Source organism: Schistocerca americana, chromosome 11, assembly GCF_021461395.2.
Source record: "Schistocerca americana isolate TAMUIC-IGC-003095 chromosome 11, iqSchAmer2.1, whole genome shotgun sequence".
In the NCBI taxonomy this organism is placed as follows: domain Eukaryota; kingdom Metazoa; phylum Arthropoda; class Insecta; order Orthoptera; family Acrididae; genus Schistocerca; species Schistocerca americana.
The window spans coordinates 18,040,001-18,061,026 of NC_060129.1; the positions used below are offsets into that span (position 1 = coordinate 18,040,001).

At 43.1% G+C, this 21,026-nt stretch overlaps 1 protein-coding gene across 1 annotated transcript in view; it reads right to left on the minus strand.

Annotated features, from left to right (window-relative positions):
* Nucleotides 1–1,423: 1,423 nt before the first annotated feature.
* LOC124553941 (ankyrin repeat domain-containing protein 65-like) overlaps nucleotides 1,424–21,026 on the minus strand; it is a 105,701-nt gene continuing 86,098 nt past the window's right edge. Inside the window, exon 3 of the mRNA XM_047127959.1 lies at nucleotides 1,424–1,916. Within this exon, the coding sequence (XP_046983915.1) occupies nucleotides 1,424–1,916 (493 nt within the window). The remainder of the gene's footprint in view (nucleotides 1,917–21,026) is intronic.

The following is a 21,026-nucleotide window of genomic DNA, read 5'->3' on the forward strand; positions in this document are numbered from 1 at the left end:
TGCGCCACAGGTGGGCCCTGGCGGCCGATGCTGACTGAGGGGAAGTTGCAGGTCCGTCTCGCAGCCGAGTACTGGAGGCTGGCGGGCGCGAGTCTCTGTCGCGGCCCCACGGCTGGCTCGCGAGCCCTCACCCCAGCCACTCACCGTCACGCCGAGCGGCGAATCCGCTGCCGGCGCATGCGCGGAGAACGCCTTCCCGCTCCCCGCCGCCACTGCTGTATTCTGCACTGTTCCCTTGGCTGCAGCGTCACACTGAAACCTGAAACCTGGAAAAATAAGTTGCTGTCGATAGGGAAAGGAACCTCACACGCTCAATCTGGCCAGTTCCCTTTCGACGTCAACGTTTTATGAGTCTTTCACATCGCTTGACACTTTATATAAGAACCTCTTCTGTGCACAGTGGACATGTATCTCTTCCCTATGTGTAACCACCAGGTATTCGCTTCAGTGCAGCACTGCTGTCAGAGGAACCGTGTTTTAAAAGTTAGTTGTCGTAGTGCGTTTCGTTTTTGAAATCCCCGCTGCTCGTTCCGTCATTTTTATTGAACGTCGTAGACTCAGGTGACGAAAGTTAGGAAATAACGACACGCTCATGTACAGATGGCGACAGTATGGGAAAGTGTGTAATTTACATCGAGAGTCAGATCTACATTTGAATTAACGTAACAGCAAGTCGCTCATTAGAATCTCACCAGCAGCTGGAAGCACTTGCTCGATTAGTGGGCCAAAGTAGAGAATTTTATTTATTTTAGTTTTCGTCATAGTGTCACCTCTACGAATCTGCCTGATGCGTGACTCATTCCGTGTGCAGTGTTGCCTGGTATGTGGTGTAACTCTTGCTGGCAATGTGAGGCTGCAATTAAAGGCGGCAAGTATTTGCGTACTGCAGGTACATAAGTGAACTCGGCGTGAGATCGCAACTGAAGACACATTCTGAGTGAACGACTTGTGTGCCAGTAATCTGAGTATGGTGCAGTTTATGCTGGTGTAACATAGCACCACGCATGCTAGCAGCATACAGTTTCCAGTAATGGGGTAATGCAGTGGTCTGGTCCGAACAACGAACGTTAGTGCGGCTGCATGATGTGGTAGGCAACCAACAATATTGCGCCATTCGTGTCTTCAAAGAGATTGAGTGCTGACGTTATCTTGAGAGAGACAGGTGGTGCTTAGTAATAGTGCAGTGTTTATCAGTTGTTACTCAGCTTTTGCAAAAACTGATTGTGAAGTATTTTACAGACTGAAGGGCTCCTCACGTTAGTTTACAGGTATCTCTCGTCGTTGTCCCGGTGTTACCGGAGTTGTCATACGCAGCACAAAATGGTATGTACAAATAAATGAACAAAGGATTGATTTTTTGTATTCTTTATTTGAAACACCAACGCATATGATGTAACTGCTTGTGCTTAATGAATGCCATATGTCAGCGTTGTGTCAGGATATCCACCAGCTCCTGCTTTCCCCTCTCCCTGGCGACGTCCAGGGGGGTCCTGCCATCCTCATCCCGGGCCCCCCTGTCCGCCCCCGCCAGGAGGAGCTCAGCCGCCGCCCCTGCGTGGCCCCTCTCTGCCGCCCTGTGCAGCGGCGTCCGCCCCCACCGATCCCTGGCGTTGGGGTCAGCAGAGGCGGCGACCAGCAGCCGCACCACACCAGCGTGGCCATTGTATGCAGCCCAGTGCAGGGGCGTCCACTGCCCCCAGCTGCTCCTGGCGTCGACCTCCGCGCCGGCGCCGACGAGGCAGCTGGCCGCCGCCACGTGACCCCTCTCTGATGCCCAGTGCAGGGCGGTCCAGCTGGTCCACTCATCCCTCGCCCCCACGTCCGCCCCCGCCGCCAGTAACTCGCGCAGCTGCTCCGCCGCGCCCTGCCTGGCCGCCTCTATCAGCCTCCTCCCTCTCTCCTGTTGAGAGAGGCTCCTGCACAAAACATCGACACTCTCTCACTCTACTACACACACACACACACACACACACACACACACACACACACACACACACACACACACCGAATGAAAGAAACCATCACAGACGCGAAACTTCCAGCAGCCCTCAATACACTTCTGCCTAGCCATGAGTTACAAATGTAGAAATCTTTCCTCTACGATACAGATCAACCAGCGTATGACAGACACATACCAGTATCCCACTATCGAAATCTGCAGCCGCTTCCCGTTAAAAAATTTGTGCACTGCATCTCATTACCAGCTGTTTTAACTTTTTCTCCTAATTCACTCCGAGGAGTCACCTCCTGTCACCTCAGCATCCTGCTGGTAACCGATCTTTGAGCTTCAGAGAAACACACCTCTAACGGTTACTTGTGTGTGGAGCAACCCCTTCCGACACTCGGGAAGGAAACACAGGCAACTAATGGCATCTCTGAGTACAGAAATACAACTTCCTCGTCTGTTAACAAAACGTAGATCGCAACACAGGCCAGACCACATCGAAGGAAAGGCTTAAATTCTCCAGTACACCTGCAGTATGTGTTGTTTAAAAACCGTATCGGACGGAATGTATGCGCCAATTGTGGATGAAGTTGTACACGAACACGCATTCAGACCGACAGGCATCCGCTTTTATACTTCTAAGAGATACGGCAACGCTGACATTTGATTCCTGTTCCCGTGTTAGTGCAATTTACTCCGTAATGTCGTGTTTTTCTGGACAGGGCAGTCGCTGAGCTGGGAGTGAGCGGCGCCAGGCTGTGTGGCCAGACTGGGTCGCCGGGACACCACTGCGGAGCGGACAGGGCGCACGACTTGACGGACACACTGTACCGCGTCCAGGGCAGAGGGCGGCCAGGGCAGGCGACCCTCACAAGCGACGCCCCCTACCGCCTGTCAGCGACTGTCCAACACACTTCAGTATGTGCTCAAAGTATTTAAATAAAGTGTATTCCGTCTACGTACAATTGCGAGTAGTTTGTAATTTCGACCTGAGACCAGGTGTTTCACCGTCAGGAAGCAACCGCGTGCCTTCGAGCAGAGACCAGGTCGAATGTTAGGCTGAGCCGTGCGACAGCCGTGTCTGCAGACGCAGGCGGCTGCGGCGTGGCGCACGCGAGCTGCAGGGAGGGCCGAGCGTCGGCCGGGCTGCCCCCTGTACTCGGCTGGCTCGCCTGCAAGGCCTGCCGCCGTCTTCTCTGATGGCCGCACGGCCGCAATTGACACACTTCGGCTGCGGAACGGCAGTCGGCGCTACACCAGGATGTCGATATTTTTAAAAATATGGAGTGTCCAATACCTCGATACTAATTAAAATGTCAATATCGACACTCGATTTCTTGAAAAAAGTGTGTATCGGCGGGCAAAATATCGGGACACTACTGCCTATAAAAATATCGGCTGCACATTGTAAATATACTGCTGGTTCTAGAGTTGTGCAACTATCGACTTATTATTACATGTTCTGTACATCAACAAGCTATACAGCGTGTATACGTGGACAAGGGGAAAAAAGTTCACGCATTTTTCCTCGGCTTCTCGGTTAAAAATAGACTTTCTCCCGGGTCAAAATACACTTTTTCCGTGTTAAGCGACACTATACTCTTCCTCGCCATTGTAGAACTCAACAATTCTCTGACTGTTATACCGACGTACAATTTCCCGCCACATTAGAAAACGAAACTAAGCGGGGGAAAAAAAAAAAACGTTTTGCAAGACCTCTGATGTCGTCCATATGTTCCTATTATGGAGGTATAAATTCGGATTCCACCAAACACCGCATGTTACTTTCCAATGCATTGAAATCGAGATTACGGTGAGCTTTTGTAAGCCAGCCATAGCTCAAGTCACGTGATCTCTGCAGGTGATGACAGCACACGACACGCGATGTAGTCAGCCAACAGCAACATCACTCGTAAGTAGCGCCAAGACACAAATAAGAAAAGTTGACAGTTTAAATCAATATACACAGCATTCACATATAATATTTGTGTCAAAGATTAATAAGCTGCAAGAGAAGCTTGCACATATAATCTTGATCTTGTTTGCGCGTGTTACACTTCAACACATCACACAAACGTGTCAGTAAAATTTTTAATAACGCGATAAATGTCTGATCTTATGGACTGGAAATCCTTCTAAACGGTCCTCCTCAAAGAGTTATTTTTAAATGAGAGTCAAACGCTTTGTGATTTAATAAATTCATCGTACATTCTCGCACACAGTCCACCTCGCGTAAAAGGAAATTTGCTTTGAATGTAACGCTTCTCGAACCACCATTCTCAGTATTTTCCCGCGACCTGCGCGCAGTCAGGAACCGTGCAACTGCTACGGTCACAGGTTCGAATCCTGCCTCGGGCATGGATGTGTGTGCTGTCCTTAGGTTAGTTAGGTTTAAGTAGTTCTAAGTTCTAGGGGACTGATGACCACAGCAGTTGACTCCCATAGTGCTCAGAGCCATTTGAACCATTTTTTGCTAGAAATATGAGGTTCGTTTGAGCAGCTGACAGAGAGCACCAGGTGGAAGGAGTCACCGCGCTTGCCCAGCTACGATGACGCAGGAGGTCCTCATGTTCCTACGTGTGAAACACTCTGAAAGATCTTACATTATGCTACGAAAGAAACAAGACATCACAAGATTACGTCAAGAGCATCCGGATTTCGTGCACCACGCTAAAATGCACAATTCGCCTTAAAGCGCGCATTCCCAAGTCGAGATTCCGATGTTAATTTTCTTGCAGCACCAGTACTTCATTACATCATGTTTAGTTCTTTATTATGCCATAATGCCATAAGTGCACTTGATGCGCAGCGAACAGTTGAAACTAGGCAACAGTGTGAAATTAAACACTTGGTTTCAAATAAACTGACTGCCTGAGCGGAAAAGATTATTAAAAGCCCAATCTCTTTAGCGAACCTTGAAAAATAACTTGATTCTTCTGCAAAGCGATTACTTCTTGACTGTCAGAGAGGTGGAAATAAAATCTGAAACTCTTAACATACTTTAGCCTTCCTTGATTATGCGAACGTATTTTAACTCAGTTGATAGCTCCCTGTCACAAAAATACGTTTTGTTTTAATTTAACGTGAGAGCAATAAACGAGGAGGAGACAGTAAAACCGCTGAACGTATACACAGGCCACGTGGAGGCGACCCACCCGCCCACCACAGCTCGGGCTGCTCTCTGCACCAGCCCCGGGTCCACCGCATTTCCCAAGGGCGGCGACGGCAGACGGCGGCTCCCAGCCACACTTCTGTAACCACAACAGGGAGCAGGGACTGCTCACACGCCACTCAACTGCGCATGCGCGAGAGGCAGCCCGCAACTGCTCACACGAATCCAATTCAAACAGTCGTCACGTCACGCTCGTCGGAGGCAATTTGCTGTTATCGATCACTGCACAGTCTTCCTAAAGCCTTCGACATAGTTTGCTGTTGGCAGAAGCTTGTATGAGCACTGTGTTTTGTTGTTGTATGTGGCGCATTTCCTTCGCAACTAAACTTTTATTTTCGTTTCTTTTCTGTCGTTCATGTTTTGTTGCTGCAGTATTATTCTGCAGTAGCAGGATGAGAGAATTGTTTCTCACCAATCAAAATGACAAAAATTTAACTGAAAACTAAAACAACGAAAACTTCCCGCAATTCTAAACAATTCCCGGTTTCCTGACAGATCAAAAAATTCCCGGGTTTTTCGCGGATCTCCCGGGTCGTATACACCCTGAGCTAGCACCCTGCCTATCCCCTTTAAAGCAGAACGTTGGACGTTCAGGCATACCGATAAACACTTCGCTAAAAACGGTACCTGCACGCAGGTGGCACAATGAAAGGCATGTGATGGGTCCATCGTCCGCTTTAGTCACACTGCGGGTTTGTCCGGAACACTTCATGCCCGCTTCCCTGTTCTTTCATTTCTGCAAACCCCAGCGACCTACCAGCTGCGTTCTCTTCACCGTGAACCACCATCACCTAGTCGATTAGATCTGAGGTCATTCATCCAAACATACTCAACAGAAAGTTGCTGGCAGATTAAAATTGTGTGCCGGACCGAGACTCGAACTCGGGACCTATGCCTTTCGCTGGCAAGTGCTCTACCGACTGAGCTACCCAAGCACGACTCACGACCCACCCCCACAGCTTTAATTCCGCCAGTACCTCGTCTCCTACCTTCCAAACTTCACAGAAGCTCTCCTGCGAACCTTGCAGAAGGATATTGCGGAGACATGGCTTAGCCACAGCCTGGGGGATGTTTCTAGAATGAATTCTATATACTCAACAGGTTCTTTTGCTATTGACTGGTGACTGGCCACTGATGTAGAATTACTACACAAGACAAACGACTGCTACATCGGAATAATGATGATGTACTTTTCACTGCGGTTTGACTTGGTTTTATTCGTATTTGCATCATAGTGGTGAAATATTGCATTAGTTTCCTTCAGCATAGTTCTATATGCTTCACGCTCATCAGGCGTGTAGTCTTCGAATGCTACGTTTTTTTCGGGTTAGCAGTTTCATGAATTCATTGCTGGCACTGAAAACTGCTACCTTTGACAGAAATAGTGTCATTGTTAAACGTTAGTTCGGAACCGCCCATGTAGTGCTTTCGACTGTCAAACCTTAAGCCAAATACTGTACGACGACACCACCCAAGCATTTTGATACTTTCAGCCCAACATAATGTGTTGTTTAGTTTCTAACAGCCTTCATGTCCTCCCGGTCTTCTTCCTCAATTTTCTGCAACGAGGGCTCAAGCCTCCTACGTGTCTTTCGCGTGATCGGATCATCATCCACAAATAAACTTCTTTCAAAAGGTTATTCCTCAGTTGTAGGCGGAATAGGACACACATTGTCATAATTCCCTTCCTAAGCAACTAGCTCTTTCAACCTCTCGATTTTTCGCTATAGCACCAGTAACTTCTTTCTCTAAAGCATTCAGTTTATCCGTCACAGGCTGGATGCCTTTCTTATACTCCTCGTATTCTAATATCGGCTTCGTCTTCCACTCGAACTAACTTTTCAGCTGTTCAAACGTCCTGTTTTCTTCGCTTGTTTAACAAGCTTTTAATCGTACTTTGCAAATATATTTAAGGATAAATTTTAAAGTCTCACGTTTACTGTGATTTTTATCGTCGATAAACCGTAAGAATTTAACAGACTTCGATATCGTCAACGTCACAGCCATTGACATTCTTGTAACCTTTAAAGTGTGCCTTTCAGCGTTTCATAGTCCTCGTAATTCGGCACATTGTTGTATCTATCTGGTAAAAGAATCTTACTCTTGCAATGCATTTCCGTAACGAGTAAAGCGGAACACGTACTGCAGTAATTTACACGGCGCAAACCTCGGCGACATCTGTTGACGGAAGAGAGCAGCTGCTGACAACGCTGCCACATCCTGCTTCTCTTAGTGTGCCACAGATTACAACAGGGAATGCTTTGCAGCGGTTCGTGCGCACAAACAGTGTCACGAAAACTGAATTAGCAGAAACACGGATTAAAAAAATATATAACGTGTAACAAAATTTTCAACAATACTATTAAACATGGAAGGAGCAACACTTGGTAACCATTTGGTAGAGTATGACTGGTTTTAGAAACTGCAGATTTTGCTGAGAACAGATTTTCAACCTACAGTCCATAATTCGTCATAGATTTACATAGTCCAAAGATATAGTTGTAATATTTATGTATTTTAAAAATGCATTTCACTCGGTTTATAGCGAAACACTTGATAAATGAACAGAGAATCTGGCATCAAACCTAAATTAGCAAACCTTATTCGTTGAAACGTTTGCAAACACCACATCAAAAGTAAATTTTCGGGGTGCTATATCGAAGGCATTCGGCATAAAAACAGGTGGAAGGAAAGGTAATGGCTTGTCTCCACTCCTCTTAACTGTGCACTAGAGAAAAGAGTAAAACTAGTAAGAGAGTGGAAACAAAAACTGAAAGAGCAGAAGCTATCACCAGTCAGACTGGGAACTAAAAACAAAGGTATTGAAATTCACTGTTTAGCATTTCCGAATGATTTTGCCATTCTTTCTGAAAATCTAACAAATGCTGGAATACAAATCAGTCTCTTAGAAGAAATAGCCAACAAAGCAGGTTGAATATCTTAGACAAATAAAATTTATGACAAATATAAAAAATGCTCTGGAATCCACAGCAACAGATATTGGCCAGATAAAGATGGTAAATAAATTTAAATATTTGCACTTGTGAAATAACAAGGAATATCTGCAACAAAAGATGCCTGTCTAAAAATTTGAAGACACAGCACTACAACACAGTAGAAAAACCAGAGTTTCTTTATGGAAATTAATGTTTAGTACTGAACTACGAGTTATACAAAACTGAAGTCCTAGAAAGAAATTCGAAAAATATTTGGACCACCAAAAAATACAGAGGTATGGAAATCAAGAAGCAATGAAGAAGTTTATCGTAGCATTGAAAAAATGGAACACTACAAAAGAGGCAATTGCTATTTTTTGGACACTTACACAAAATGAACAGCAAGAGGTTAACCAAACAGATTTTTAGATGTCTTTGGGACAAGAAGTCAACAATAGCCTGGACTCAGGAAGTTAGGAAAGATATGGAAAGAAACAACATGAGTGAGAAAGATGAAACAGAAAGAGATTTTCAAGAGGGAAGCGTAAAAAAATGAAGGATTCCAAGGCAAGAGGGAGAAAAAGACATGTCAAAATGGTCCCAGGATAGAAAAAGCATATGTAGTGTTAAAAGATGAAAGAATACTAAAGGAAAAAGAAAGAACAACAATGAAGGAGGCACTGAAACTGGTGCGTGGTCCTTAGATGAGCCAAATGAAGAAAAAAACTTGAAGGTTAAAGAAAATAAAACTTAAGGAATTAAGAGCCCTTGCATAAGACTTCACAATCAAAGGTTTGTACAAAATGAAGAAAGCAGCACTTGTTGAAGCTATAGAATGAGTTTCCTCAGCAGCAAATGATAGTGGTTTGTTTAACTACGGAGACTTTTCTCCGAAAACTTCTCGTGAACTGAAAAAAATAGCAAGGAAAAGTAGGGTCAAAGGTTACTCTGTAGTACATACAAAGAAAGGCCTACTGGACTTGGTGAACTCAGAAAAGGAACGTTTGGAAGCAATTCGGCACATTCAATTCTCTACAGAGGTTTTCGAAGAAAAATAACGGCGCGGCTCCACGAAAACAGGAAAACTAGGCCAAATATTTCTGTTCAAAAAAGAACTGTTCACTTCAGTGAAAGAAAAGAAGCTACCGCTCGAGATTCAATCCTGTGATCGTACAGTATTGTTAAGGAAATAACGTTTGGCAGACAGCTTATATCGTTACAATCAAAGACTCTAAGAAAGGTAATCCCGAGTAACTAATGAAAGCTGTTAGAAAGGCTATACAAATGCAGTAAGAAAATTGTCCGATTTCAAGCAATGAGACGAAACGAAAACAGTTGCTGAAAACTATTTTAATCAATCAATTTCATCGAAAAGGAATTTAAATTCAACGATTCACACCTACTTGATCAGATTGAAAGAATAGTAACGTCCAATGATCCAATGAAAATATAAACACAAACACCACCAAATTTTACTTTGAGGTCTACGAAATAGGTGGAGGTAGAGGTTCAAAGTGAAACAAAAATAGTAAATATTACGAAAGATATAATTGGCAAGAGAAGTATAAACAAAATAAACAACAACGATAGCCTGTGCGGTCCTCGAGCAATGATCACTAGAAACATACTTGTGCGATGAACTGACAGATAATGACGCTCTCTACACTAGGAAAGGGAGAGCTCCGCAGGAAGGATTAGCAAAAGAGTTGTGAGCGAGACTCATAGAACTGTGAAGAAGGTTTCAGTCTGGATGATATCGACAATGCAGCAGCTTTTTTTTGAATGTTCAGATTAAAGTTGTTTCCGCTGTTAATTTTAACACAGTTATGCATTCCTCTGGCGGCGAAAAGGGAACAACACTATTTGTACTTAAATAATGACCACCACAATGGCTTCAACAATATGAAGAGTTTCTTTTAGGCAGAATGTCTATTGCAAGATGTGTGACGAATCCTGCAATCACAAGGACAAATACTTCTGCAAAAAAGATACAGGAAAAATGTGCACCTTGTGTTTAAGACCAAAGCATAAAGGTAAACAGCCAAGGATTTAATGCAGAAAGTGCAAGACACACAGTAGAGTCTCGATAGTTCGAGGTAAATGGGACCGGAACCACCTCGAACTGTCAAAAACTTGGACGACCGAAATTTAAATGGGAAAAAGAAATGATATTGTAAGTAATACAGGTCAAAATATGAACTTTATTAAAATAAAAGTATTTACACATGCATTTCCATTGGCAGAATTATTTATTTAGCCAAGTAATAGTGAAGTGTGTGCGACGTTTCCTCGTGGCAGAGTGACGCCACCGGTGTCGCCTCAGGCCGCTGTTCCACGGAGCACATGGCGGCCTCGAGGCCAGCGCGGCCATCCGTGTGACTCGTCACCGGTGCAGCCGCTGCCTCGTCACCCTCGCACTGCCGTCGAATGTCAGCCGTGCCAATTACAGAAGAGTCTGTCACTTCCAACCGTTGGTCCGGATTTAACCACTCGCCTCCTTCCACCTCTTCACACCCTGGCAATCCACTGATTAAATTACACAGTGGCTGATCGTCCTCATCTGCTGAATCTTCAGTTTCTGTGTCCGGCACACTTTCCTGTAGAATTTTCCTCTACCACTTTTAAATTGTGTGACTATTTCGCTCCAAGATTCACTAATCCAGTACACGACGTCCTTCAAAGTCACTTTCTTCAAAGCTCCTACAATGCTTTCGTTGTCTTCGGAATGCAGCATTGACTGTAGCAATCGCCGTCGATACTTTTCTCTTTTTTTAGACATTCCAGAACGCCCTGATCCGTGGGCTGAATGAGACAGGTGACATTCGGAGGGAAAAACAAGGCGCAGTTATCGTCGCACTGTAGTTCTCCTGCACTCGGATATGAGGACGCATTATCCGTGAGCAAAATTGCTTTGCATGGCAGTCCCCTTTCTTTTAAAAAATTCTTGCAGTCAGGTAAAAATAAGTTAAAAAACCAGTTCTTGAAGATTTCCTGATTCATCCAGGCATTATTCTGGTGTGTATAATGACAACCGGAAGAGTTCAGATGTAAACATTCTTGAATGCTCTTGCCTTGGCAAACTTCCCAATCACAACTAGTTTTAGTTTGTGGTTTCCAGTTGCATTGGAAGCTGCCATAACTGTGAGCCGCTCTTTGCTATTTTTGTGCCCAGGAGCAATTTTTTTCACAAGTTCTCGGTGGTAACATTTTAAAATTTAGCCCAGTTTCGTCAGTTATGATTTTTTTAAACTCTACAATAAATTTTTAAACGGCCTGAGCATCACCAGAGAGTTTTTCCTCCACATACGTCTAGTTGACGCACTCCATACCTCTTCTTCCACTTGTCGAGCCAGCCCACATTAGCAGCGAAATTGTCATCTGCTTCCTGCAGCTGGTTTCTGAAAAACGAAGCTTTTTCTTGCAAGGTTGCACGAGAAATCAGAGGACCCTTCTGTCTCTGTTGGGTAAACAACATAAACAATGCCTTATTTTTTTTGGAAGTCTGACTTCTTTATACTTCTTCGACTGAGAGATTCGTGGGAGCATTTCTGTGAAGAAAACTGTTCCAATTTAAGTCGCTTTCTTCGCCAGTCAGCAACCGTTAACTTCACCTACACCATATTCGAGAGCAAGATTTTTTATTGTTTCTCCTTAATGCTTTTAATTTTAGATGCAAAGGCACAAATTTCCTCTGTTTTGTTACAGCACTCATCTTTGTAAGGCGTACAACGGAACACACAGTCAACAAACAAAACGACACACAACACTGTACAGTACAGGTGCTGGGAACTACAGCAGCGTATGAACTCCCCAGTTTTGATCGGTAGCAGCCGGCAGCAGTCGGGGTATTTCGTGCCATACTGACGACAGATGTTCGTGCAACAGGGCAGCGAGCTAACCGTCGGTGTTGACTGCATTGTTGTCTGCTTTGTGCTGAGCTGTACTCTCCCTTTCATTATTTATCATGTCTGTGAAAAAAAGAAAGTAGATCATTGCAACCTCTATTTTTTCTTTTTTATTAAAGGGGCTCGGATTATTGGGAACTCTGACTATCGAGACTACAGTACTGTTTTGGTAAAAAATGCATGGGTAATCACAAGTGAGCGTGTGAAAAGATTTGTGTGAAAAGATTTTCAAGTGCGAAAAGTGTAAAAAATAACGCAGAAGCAGCCTCGGCAGACAACCCTGGCTTCTCTGATTGCCAAAATTGCGCTGATGAGTGTGTGAAGGTAAGTGAAAACAAATGCTACATGCAAAGGAGAAAAAGACGTGGTGGTTACTGCGATAATAAATATACTCGCAATGGGAGTGGCACTAAAAAATTTAAAAATGCACTTACAAAGAGAGGTACTACTTTTCCGATTTCGAAGCAGAACAAGATACAGGCATACACACGCCAAACTTTGTGGCCGTGCACGACTTCAAAGGAAACACATACGAATTTAGAAAACAATGAATTTTGCGAATGGTTGCTGTCACACAGTAACAGGGGCTATAGGTGTATAGCACACAATACAAAGACTTATGATGTGTACTTTATTTTACAGTATTGTGTAAATAACTGAATGAAGATCAAAATCATTTACCAAGGACCGAAGATTATAGTGCTAAAAATACCTTCCCTAAGGCTCAGAGTAACTGACAGCATAAACCTTACCGTATTCACTCGAATCTAATCTAAGCCGCACTCGAAGAATGAGACTAAATCAATGAAAAAAAAATTTCCGAATCTAATCTGCACCTGAAATTTGGGGTTCTAAATTCAAGGGGAGAGAAAAGTTTTTGACGACCCTAACGTGAGACACAATTGGAGCCGAATAGATGACGATACAGCTACAGTAGTGTGGTCCGAGTCGTAGGCTTCACAGTTAAGCTTTATCAAGTAGCCATTGCTACGTCAATTAATCAAAGCGACACTCACAGCCACATTATTTTGTCGCCAACCGGTTTCAACCTGACATGGGGTCATCTTCTGGGCAATCTCCACTGTAAAGTTATAGTATCAGTAAGTAATCATGTACAAGCAATCGCTGCTATCTCCACGCAATAATGTTGTCTGAACATTCATTGCTGTGTGTCAGGCATTATACAGGTACCCTTCCTTTTTCACGTGCTTCGTCTGATTTGAACAGATTGCTTATTTTGCTTTGCTCTGTTTAGTGCTGTTCTCTTTGTCATAGGTGTTTAAGTCACTCTAAGCTGAAAATGCATTATTGTACTGTGTCATGCACTGTTTGTCGCATACTGACAATGAGTGTTTACAACCTGTCCCCGCTTGCGGCATGGCTTGCTTTTGTGCGTGCTTCCGTGGCTTACAATAAAAAAGAAAAAGAGAAATTGTCTCATATGGGAAACAATGGCAAGGGACTGCCATTTGTTGTTACTTACACTGCTGCTTTGTTTGGTAATGACCAACAAGAACCAAATAATAGACAGCGTATGAGAGAAGATGTTGTGAACTGGAGTTTAGCGAAAAATTTTCTCCGTTTGAAAATCTTTGCAGACGCCTCTTTAGTGCATTGCATTCTGCACAGAAATCAACGTCATCTTAGATTTAAAAATCTAGTCAGTTGCTCAGGTTCATTTCTGTCTATCACTATTCAGCATAAGAATAATACGAATATAAACATGACATGATATGTATATTCTTCCGCATTTGCTGTTGTCTCGCTCTAGCTTCGTAGTTTATTAGGCAGACAGAAGTTCAGTGAGACAGCAGCAAACACAAATGAATACATGGCATAATGTTTACATTCTTCTACCTTTTCTTTCAATTTATTTACGGACGCAGAGGTTTTGGCGCCAGTATTTATCTTTTCTGCCTGCAAAGCATGCCTGTGTAGCGCTACATATATTTGACGGCAGAAGTTAGTTGTGGCGGCACCTACCAATATTTTTCAGAAGTTCCGCTTACTTTGCACTCGATTCTAGGCCGCAGGCGGTTTTCTGAATTACAAAAACCGGAAGTACGGCTTAGATCCCAGTAAATACGGTATCCAAGGAAATCTCGCGACGTTTTCCAAGACAATCAGTCTGAAAGAGCTGAAAAAAGGTTACTTTCCACACTTCTTCAATAAGCAAATCAAAATTACGTAGGGCGACTTCCAGCAAACAAGTACTATGGTGTTGACATTGTGGTGTGTAAGGCTAGAAAAGCATTCTTAGAATGGCACGCTCAGGAAGTGGGTGAAAATTACGGGTTTGACTTCCAGAAGGAATTTTCAGAGTATTTCCATTCTGACCGACATATTGCGCCGCAGCTGCCTTGAATTTAGGAGATATTTCCTGGATATTAGTAACATTGATCCTTTCCAGTACATAATTTTTAGTGTTTGTATGGCTATTTACAGGTCAGAATACATTGAACCCAATTGCTGTAGTCAAACATCAAAAGAAGGAAATGTTCAGCGAAGAGTAAATTGTGTGGTTAAATTCGTTTCCTAATGTACAAAATGCATTGAACGGTGGAGAAGTTACAAAATGTGGCGCAAATGTTGACAGCTAGAACGCAAACACAAAATCAGTTTACCAGTATCACAATTGCTTCTGGCACGGCTGTCCAGTGTGTTATTCGCCCAATACTATCGACAACGGCCAACAATGAAACCATGGATCTCTTAGAACTTACACAAGAGTTGGGGTACGCCGGTTGTAACTGTACTGAAATATGGAGCTGTAAGTGGAGTAATTCAAAAGAGAACGTAAATGTCATATAACCCCTTAATCCTAGAGATGTCTTTTTCGGCGCAAGAACAAACGCTGCTAAATTCAAGGTTTCAGGCAAGAAGCTGCGATATATAGACACGGGCAAGCTATATCCAACAGGGATGTTTACGACGATTATATGTTGGTCATCCCGTACAGATACTGAGGCCAAGAAAATATGACGACGAATGATTTCGTTTCGTTAAGTGCAAAGTGCTTGTGCTTCACGGCTTGTACCACTCTGTGCTTCCAGTTGAGCAGGAAAAGCTTTCGTTTGCTCTACATTCAAAAAGTGTAGAAGAAAAGACTGATAGTAGTTGCAACCATAGTGAGCATTTGTACGAACTCTGGAAACTATAGAGCTCAACAAAGCCATCGAGAAGGCTGCACAATACAGGAAATTTACGAGGTGTGGCACTTTGAATGGGAAAGTAAGTGACCTTCATGAAGGTCAAACTAGTCCTTGGGAAGGTAATCAGAAGTCTAACGAAGAATACGGTCGAATTATCGAGGGAAAGCAAGACATCACGCACGATATTAACAATACTGAACCGAACGCTGGCAAGCGGGCTGTGTCCAAAATATGCAATCCCCTGTGGAGAAAATTCGGCCGGGAACAGAACTAGTCACAAACAGAATTTATAGACAACATTGGGCAATGGTACGAGCTCTTACTCGAAATAAATGAGAGGCAATTAACGTCATACTGATCAACGAAGAAATAAGAGGTCCGAAAAAAATATTTTTTGAAATTTGATAACTGATGTACTTTTCAACGCCAATTTCAAAAATGCAATCCAATTTTTTTCTGTAACATCAGGTTTTCTCACAAAAAAGGAGTATTTCTGGGTATAGTAACAATAAAATTTTATTTTATTTAAAAGTAAGTTCTAAACTAGATTTCCCACAGACTTCCACTTCTCTTTAAGCTCATAAGTCATTATAATAACGCTTTCGCTTTCTGTCGAAGCTCCTCTTATTGCTTCTCCAGCTGTGGGGTCGTTGAGGATCACCACATTTTATCATCCAGTAGTAGTCCGCTATAGTGTTGATGTTCAATCTTCCTTGATCTGTTCTTTCCATTTTTTGGGTGTCTTGGTGGAATCTTTCGCCCTGCTCTTCACTTACATCACCAAGGTTTTCAGGGAAGCAGTCAAGATGCGAGTGGAGGAAATGAACTTTAATGCTCACGTTACAGCCCAGCTTCTTAAAGTTGTCGAGCATGTCTGCGACTATTGTCTTTTAGTTTGGATCTCTCGAGTTTCATAGGAAACCTGTAACACCTGATTTAAAAAATGTCCATGCTGTCTTTTCTTATGTTTCCATTTTGTCCACAAACTTGGGATCTGTCATTAGTTTCCTAATGTCTGGTCCGACAGATTCCTTCCTTTAGCTTTGCCTCGGATGAACCAGGAAACTCTCCACAAAGCTATCTGAAGCATTCCCCTTCTTTTGGCAATGTCTTAAATTGTTTCATCAGTCCCAACTTAATGTGAAGTGGTGGAAGTAACACCTTTTGGGATCCACAAGGCTTTTCCTCTAAACGTTCTTAACCCTTACCTGTAAGGTTATTCTGAAGGGCCAACCTTTTTTGATGGAGTGTTGCTTTCTATCTCTACTTTCCTACTCACAGAGAAAGCAAGGGAACTTTGTATAGCCCTTTGCTGACCAAACGGCATTGAAATCACTTTTAAATCACCATGTAATGTCCATTTGTGGTCTGAATAGCAGTGTTTGCTTGAAGCCAGTTCAATGCCTGCGTAACATTGTTTTAAATAAACCGAGTGTCCAACTGGTATAGCAGCGTACTTATTGCCGTTGTGTGGAAGTACTGCTTTAAGGCTTTTTTTGTTTTGAAGAATCAATAAAAAGTCTCCACTCATCAGGAGCATATTCTATTTTGAAACGTGCCATAAGTCCAGGGGGGAACATCACTGCAAAACACCATGTCACCTCCTTGAGGGAAGAAAGATACAAACTCCTTTTCCCTCGATCGATACCAAGAAAAGGATCTACCTGGAGCCAATATATGTTTCTCTTTCAATCTAGATCCTAAAACGTCTGCCGATTCTTTAGAAAGGCCTAGGTCTAAATCGTTCAGTTCAGTTTGTGAGAACAGAATGGGATCGGTTGTGCCAGAATCGTAGCAATCTCTGTCTTCTTGCACTGGAAGAACAAAAATAGCAGTCATCACTGAGTTTTGGGCTCCTCCAAACCATTGGTATTCCAAAATGTACGGACTGCTTTTTAACGCTGAAACCACTGCCTCAGTTCTTCAACACACACTGAACAAACTTTGTGTGGGGTCCAAGGCTTATCTTGATCACCTAACTTTATACAAAAATAGGCGAACTATACCTTTTCAACAAAATCGGAAATGTTTCTTTGTTGCTTTTTAACGGTATAGTTACCACAAATGTAGCACAAGCGATCTGGCGAATTTATATATCGTCTGGTAGCCATTGTCCATAGAACAACTTCACAGCACAAGGAAACAGTCACTAGTTTAAAGCAACAACAACAACAACACGTGAACATCACAGAGTTAAGAGGTACTGTGAACTGAAGGACAACAGCAGAAGCTCACTGCTCAGTGATGGCGGGGGAAGGGGCAGCACGGCAGACAGGCACTGACCTGAAAATACTGCTGGTTTCTCCGGATTACTCTTTATTTTGCGTATATTTAGCATAAAAATGGCTAAATAACAGTTTACGGAGACCCTAAAAACCAAAATTCAAACTCACTAGAGTGCTGAAATATCGAAAAAAGCTAAAACTAGAGAAGACGTTTGTGAAATAACTGTACGTGATGGAATTTCTTCACCAGTTTCCCTGAAATCAGTGTTGAAAACACTATGAAAACCACTTGATAAATTTGGAACGATTTTTATGTCGCAGACCTGTGTAATCCAAGTTATATATCAGTACTATGTCTAAGATCGTACCAACCTTTTTGTGTCCACTTTCACCACTTCCAACACTAGAATGAGGCCGTACGATATGCTCGATAGATTAGGTGATGAAATTGTGTCCTACGACACCGACACTCGTGTTTATATTGACGATGGTATGAATACTGTAGAAACAGGTTGCACGCTTTGTGAATCGACTGACGAATTTGGTAAAGATGATTGCAGTATTCAATGGACAGGAACAGGACCAAAAGGTTGTGCATACAAGACGTACAGAGGTAAACAGACTACCAAAATTACAAAGCTTCACTCTTAACTACCGTAGTGATAAAGGTTTTGAATATGGGAACAATGGCCGAGCTGGTACATTGTTCACAAGACAAAGTCATAGTAATCAACGATATAACAACACACAAGAAACAAAGAACTTTGTAAGTACAGTTACAGGTAAGGAATTTAACTGTAACTACAATAAGCTTATGGCTTTAGAAGAGAATACAGAATAATCGATACACTTCCCTGGGGGGGGGGGGGGGGGTTAGCAATTAATAATGAAATAAAATCTACATGTATAAATAGAATACAGCTATGCTTTCCGCGAGATTACAGAATGCATTGATGATACTGATTGTTGCTGGATAATAAAATAGAGATAACTGAAGAGACACCTATCAACCAGTAAATAATTGAGGTGACTTGTAAGCACAACACAACTGTCTGATTTTAAAGGGTGGACACCATTTAAAATTTTCGAGTGTTGTTTCAGATAGTCATCGCAAAAATGGGCTCGCAAGAAACTGGTAGCTAAACAGCGACCACGGAAAAGTGCCTGCCGAGCGACGACTGAGTGCAGCCTGGAAATCTCAAGAAAGTGGCCGCAAGAAAGTGGACGCAAAATGTCGTTGCAGGAAGGTGGCTGCCGTCTTTTCGTCTAAAACATGCGGGTTCGTGCCATACCGCTGCCCTTACTTAAAATCGCCAAGGTTTCCCAAAAAAGTGGCAGCCAAAAAGGGGCTGCCATCTTCTGCTCTGCGCAAAAAGACTTGTTCAAACGGACGACCACTTTTACGCAAAATGTTTTAAAATCTGCAGTGATAAGATGCGGAAAATTTTTATGCGGAAACTATGTTAATATTTTTACGTGGAAAACATGTGGAAATGATGAAAATAGTCTTTTCGATACAGTTTTCTTTAAGACAAACAGCGAATTTTTAAAAAGGAAATTGGAAATATTTAACAGAAAATTAAAGTGGAAATTTTATAAGACAAAAATATTTTTACAAAAAAATATGTGGAAACGTATATTCAGAAAAAACCGCGTCGAAATATTTTCAAGTCAGGAACACGTCGAAATATTTTCTAGTCAAAAACACGTCGAAATATTTTCTAGTCAAAAACACGTCGAAATATTTTCTAGTCAAAAACACGTCGAAATATTTTCTAGTCAAAAACACGTCGAAATATTTTCTAGTCAAAAACACGTCGAAATATTTTCTAGTCAAAAACACGTCGAAATATTTTCAAGTCAAAAACATGTGGTGTCCCATACCAACGCCTATACTACTGGCATAGTTTGAAACAGTGCTATAAAACTGAAAGAAATCAGGCAACGAAATTTCAAATAAAGCATTGACTCGACAATGCACAGTGAACTGCAAGTTTGTAGGTGAGACAAACTCGTCCCATCATTCAGTAAGGAATTTGTTTTTAACATCAACCATCCGTGATCTGAAGATAAAGTGGATAAAAGAGGGGTTAAGAGGGAATTGTAAGTTCCACAAGATGTATATCAAGGTTAACTACTACCAGTGCAGATTAAAACTGCGTGCCGGGCCGAGACTAGCTTGGGAACTTTTCCTTTCACGGAGAAGTGCTCTACCACGAGCTACCCAAACACGACTCACACCCCGTCCTCACAGCTTTACTTCCGCCAGTATCTCGTCTCCTACCTTCCAAATTCACCACACTCCTCTGCAGAGTGAAAATCTCACTCTGGTAATATCAATGCCTTAACGCAGCAGTACGCAATTATGTCGAGTGTTAATCTGGTCGGTAAATTGGTTGGAAATCTATTTATTGTGCTGCGACAAGTTGGAGGTGCTCTGCCCCCTACGATTCTTTCTCGTGTGCGCCATGTTCAAAGGGCAGTAGGCAGTAGTTACCTCAAAGCAAACAAGAGCAGGAAAATAGGCGTAAGAGAACTACAGCTGTAGTATGAGCACTGCTTCTCACCAATGGTTGGTTAAAGCAAGTTTCTTTTGGTCGTTCTTGGTCTGCGTATAAAAAATCATACTCCCTCAGAGCAAACTATCCCTCCTGAAAGCCTCCTGAAGCGATTGCGACATTGTGATTTGTATCATTGGAAGATTCAGCCTCTAGATGTTTTGTTTGCTCCGTGCCTATAAAACGTATTATCGCATTATCTGCACGTGCACCTCGAAGGAAGACCAGTTCCACGGTTTAAGGTCCACGACAGTGTTCACCTTCAATCTCGATGGTGCGAACCTTTGTGACCACCGGGATGTGCTGTTTTTCATTTGGTGCTTGTTGTTCAAGTTAATTATCTGTCCTGAACATTTCTCTAATGTCGACGATGTCTATTTTGTTATGTGTAATAGGTGTGTCTCATAGGAGGTTTATCTCTGTACATCACGGACACTCACTTTCTGTAGCCCTCCTCATGAAGATGGTGAAACATTAGCAGCTAATATATTCCCCCATCACAACTGTTAATACTATCCAATGAGCCTCACTGAAGACTGAATGTGAGATCTCGCACTCAAGAGGTTCCCTGTGAGAACTTCCACACAGCTGTATACTCACTCATGTGACATGTAGGTTTCATTGAATAACAGTGCACTGACACAGTGGCTCCGAACCCACTTCCTTCGGAACTAATTTCTAAGATACGTAAACACCATCAAGAGCAGCAGGTACATTAAATACACATATAAAACGAAGAAATAATTTTTCCTGACAACTGTAAGCTAAGCTTTATCGAAAATTTCAAGAATGCTTAAATTAGATGTTTTTAGTGTAATATTTGGTTGACGCGGCACTGAGTGTTCAGGCCGGCAGCGCTCACCGCAGGCGACAGACGGTCGCGTCGTCTGGTGGCGGCGGAGCGTGGCGGGCAGCCGCGGCAGAAGAGCAGCCGGGGTCGCCGAGTGGCCGAGTGGCAGGGCTGGGCCTGCTGGAGCCACGGCCCGCGCTGCAAACAGGGGGCGACTGTTCAGAGTGGGGCGCGAACCACAGCCCGAACGTAGGGGACAGCGACTGTGCTGCACTGACAGCACGACTGCCGGGCAGAGTTTTGGAAGCAGTTCAAGTCAGCTAGCTGTGACTTGCTTCTCAGG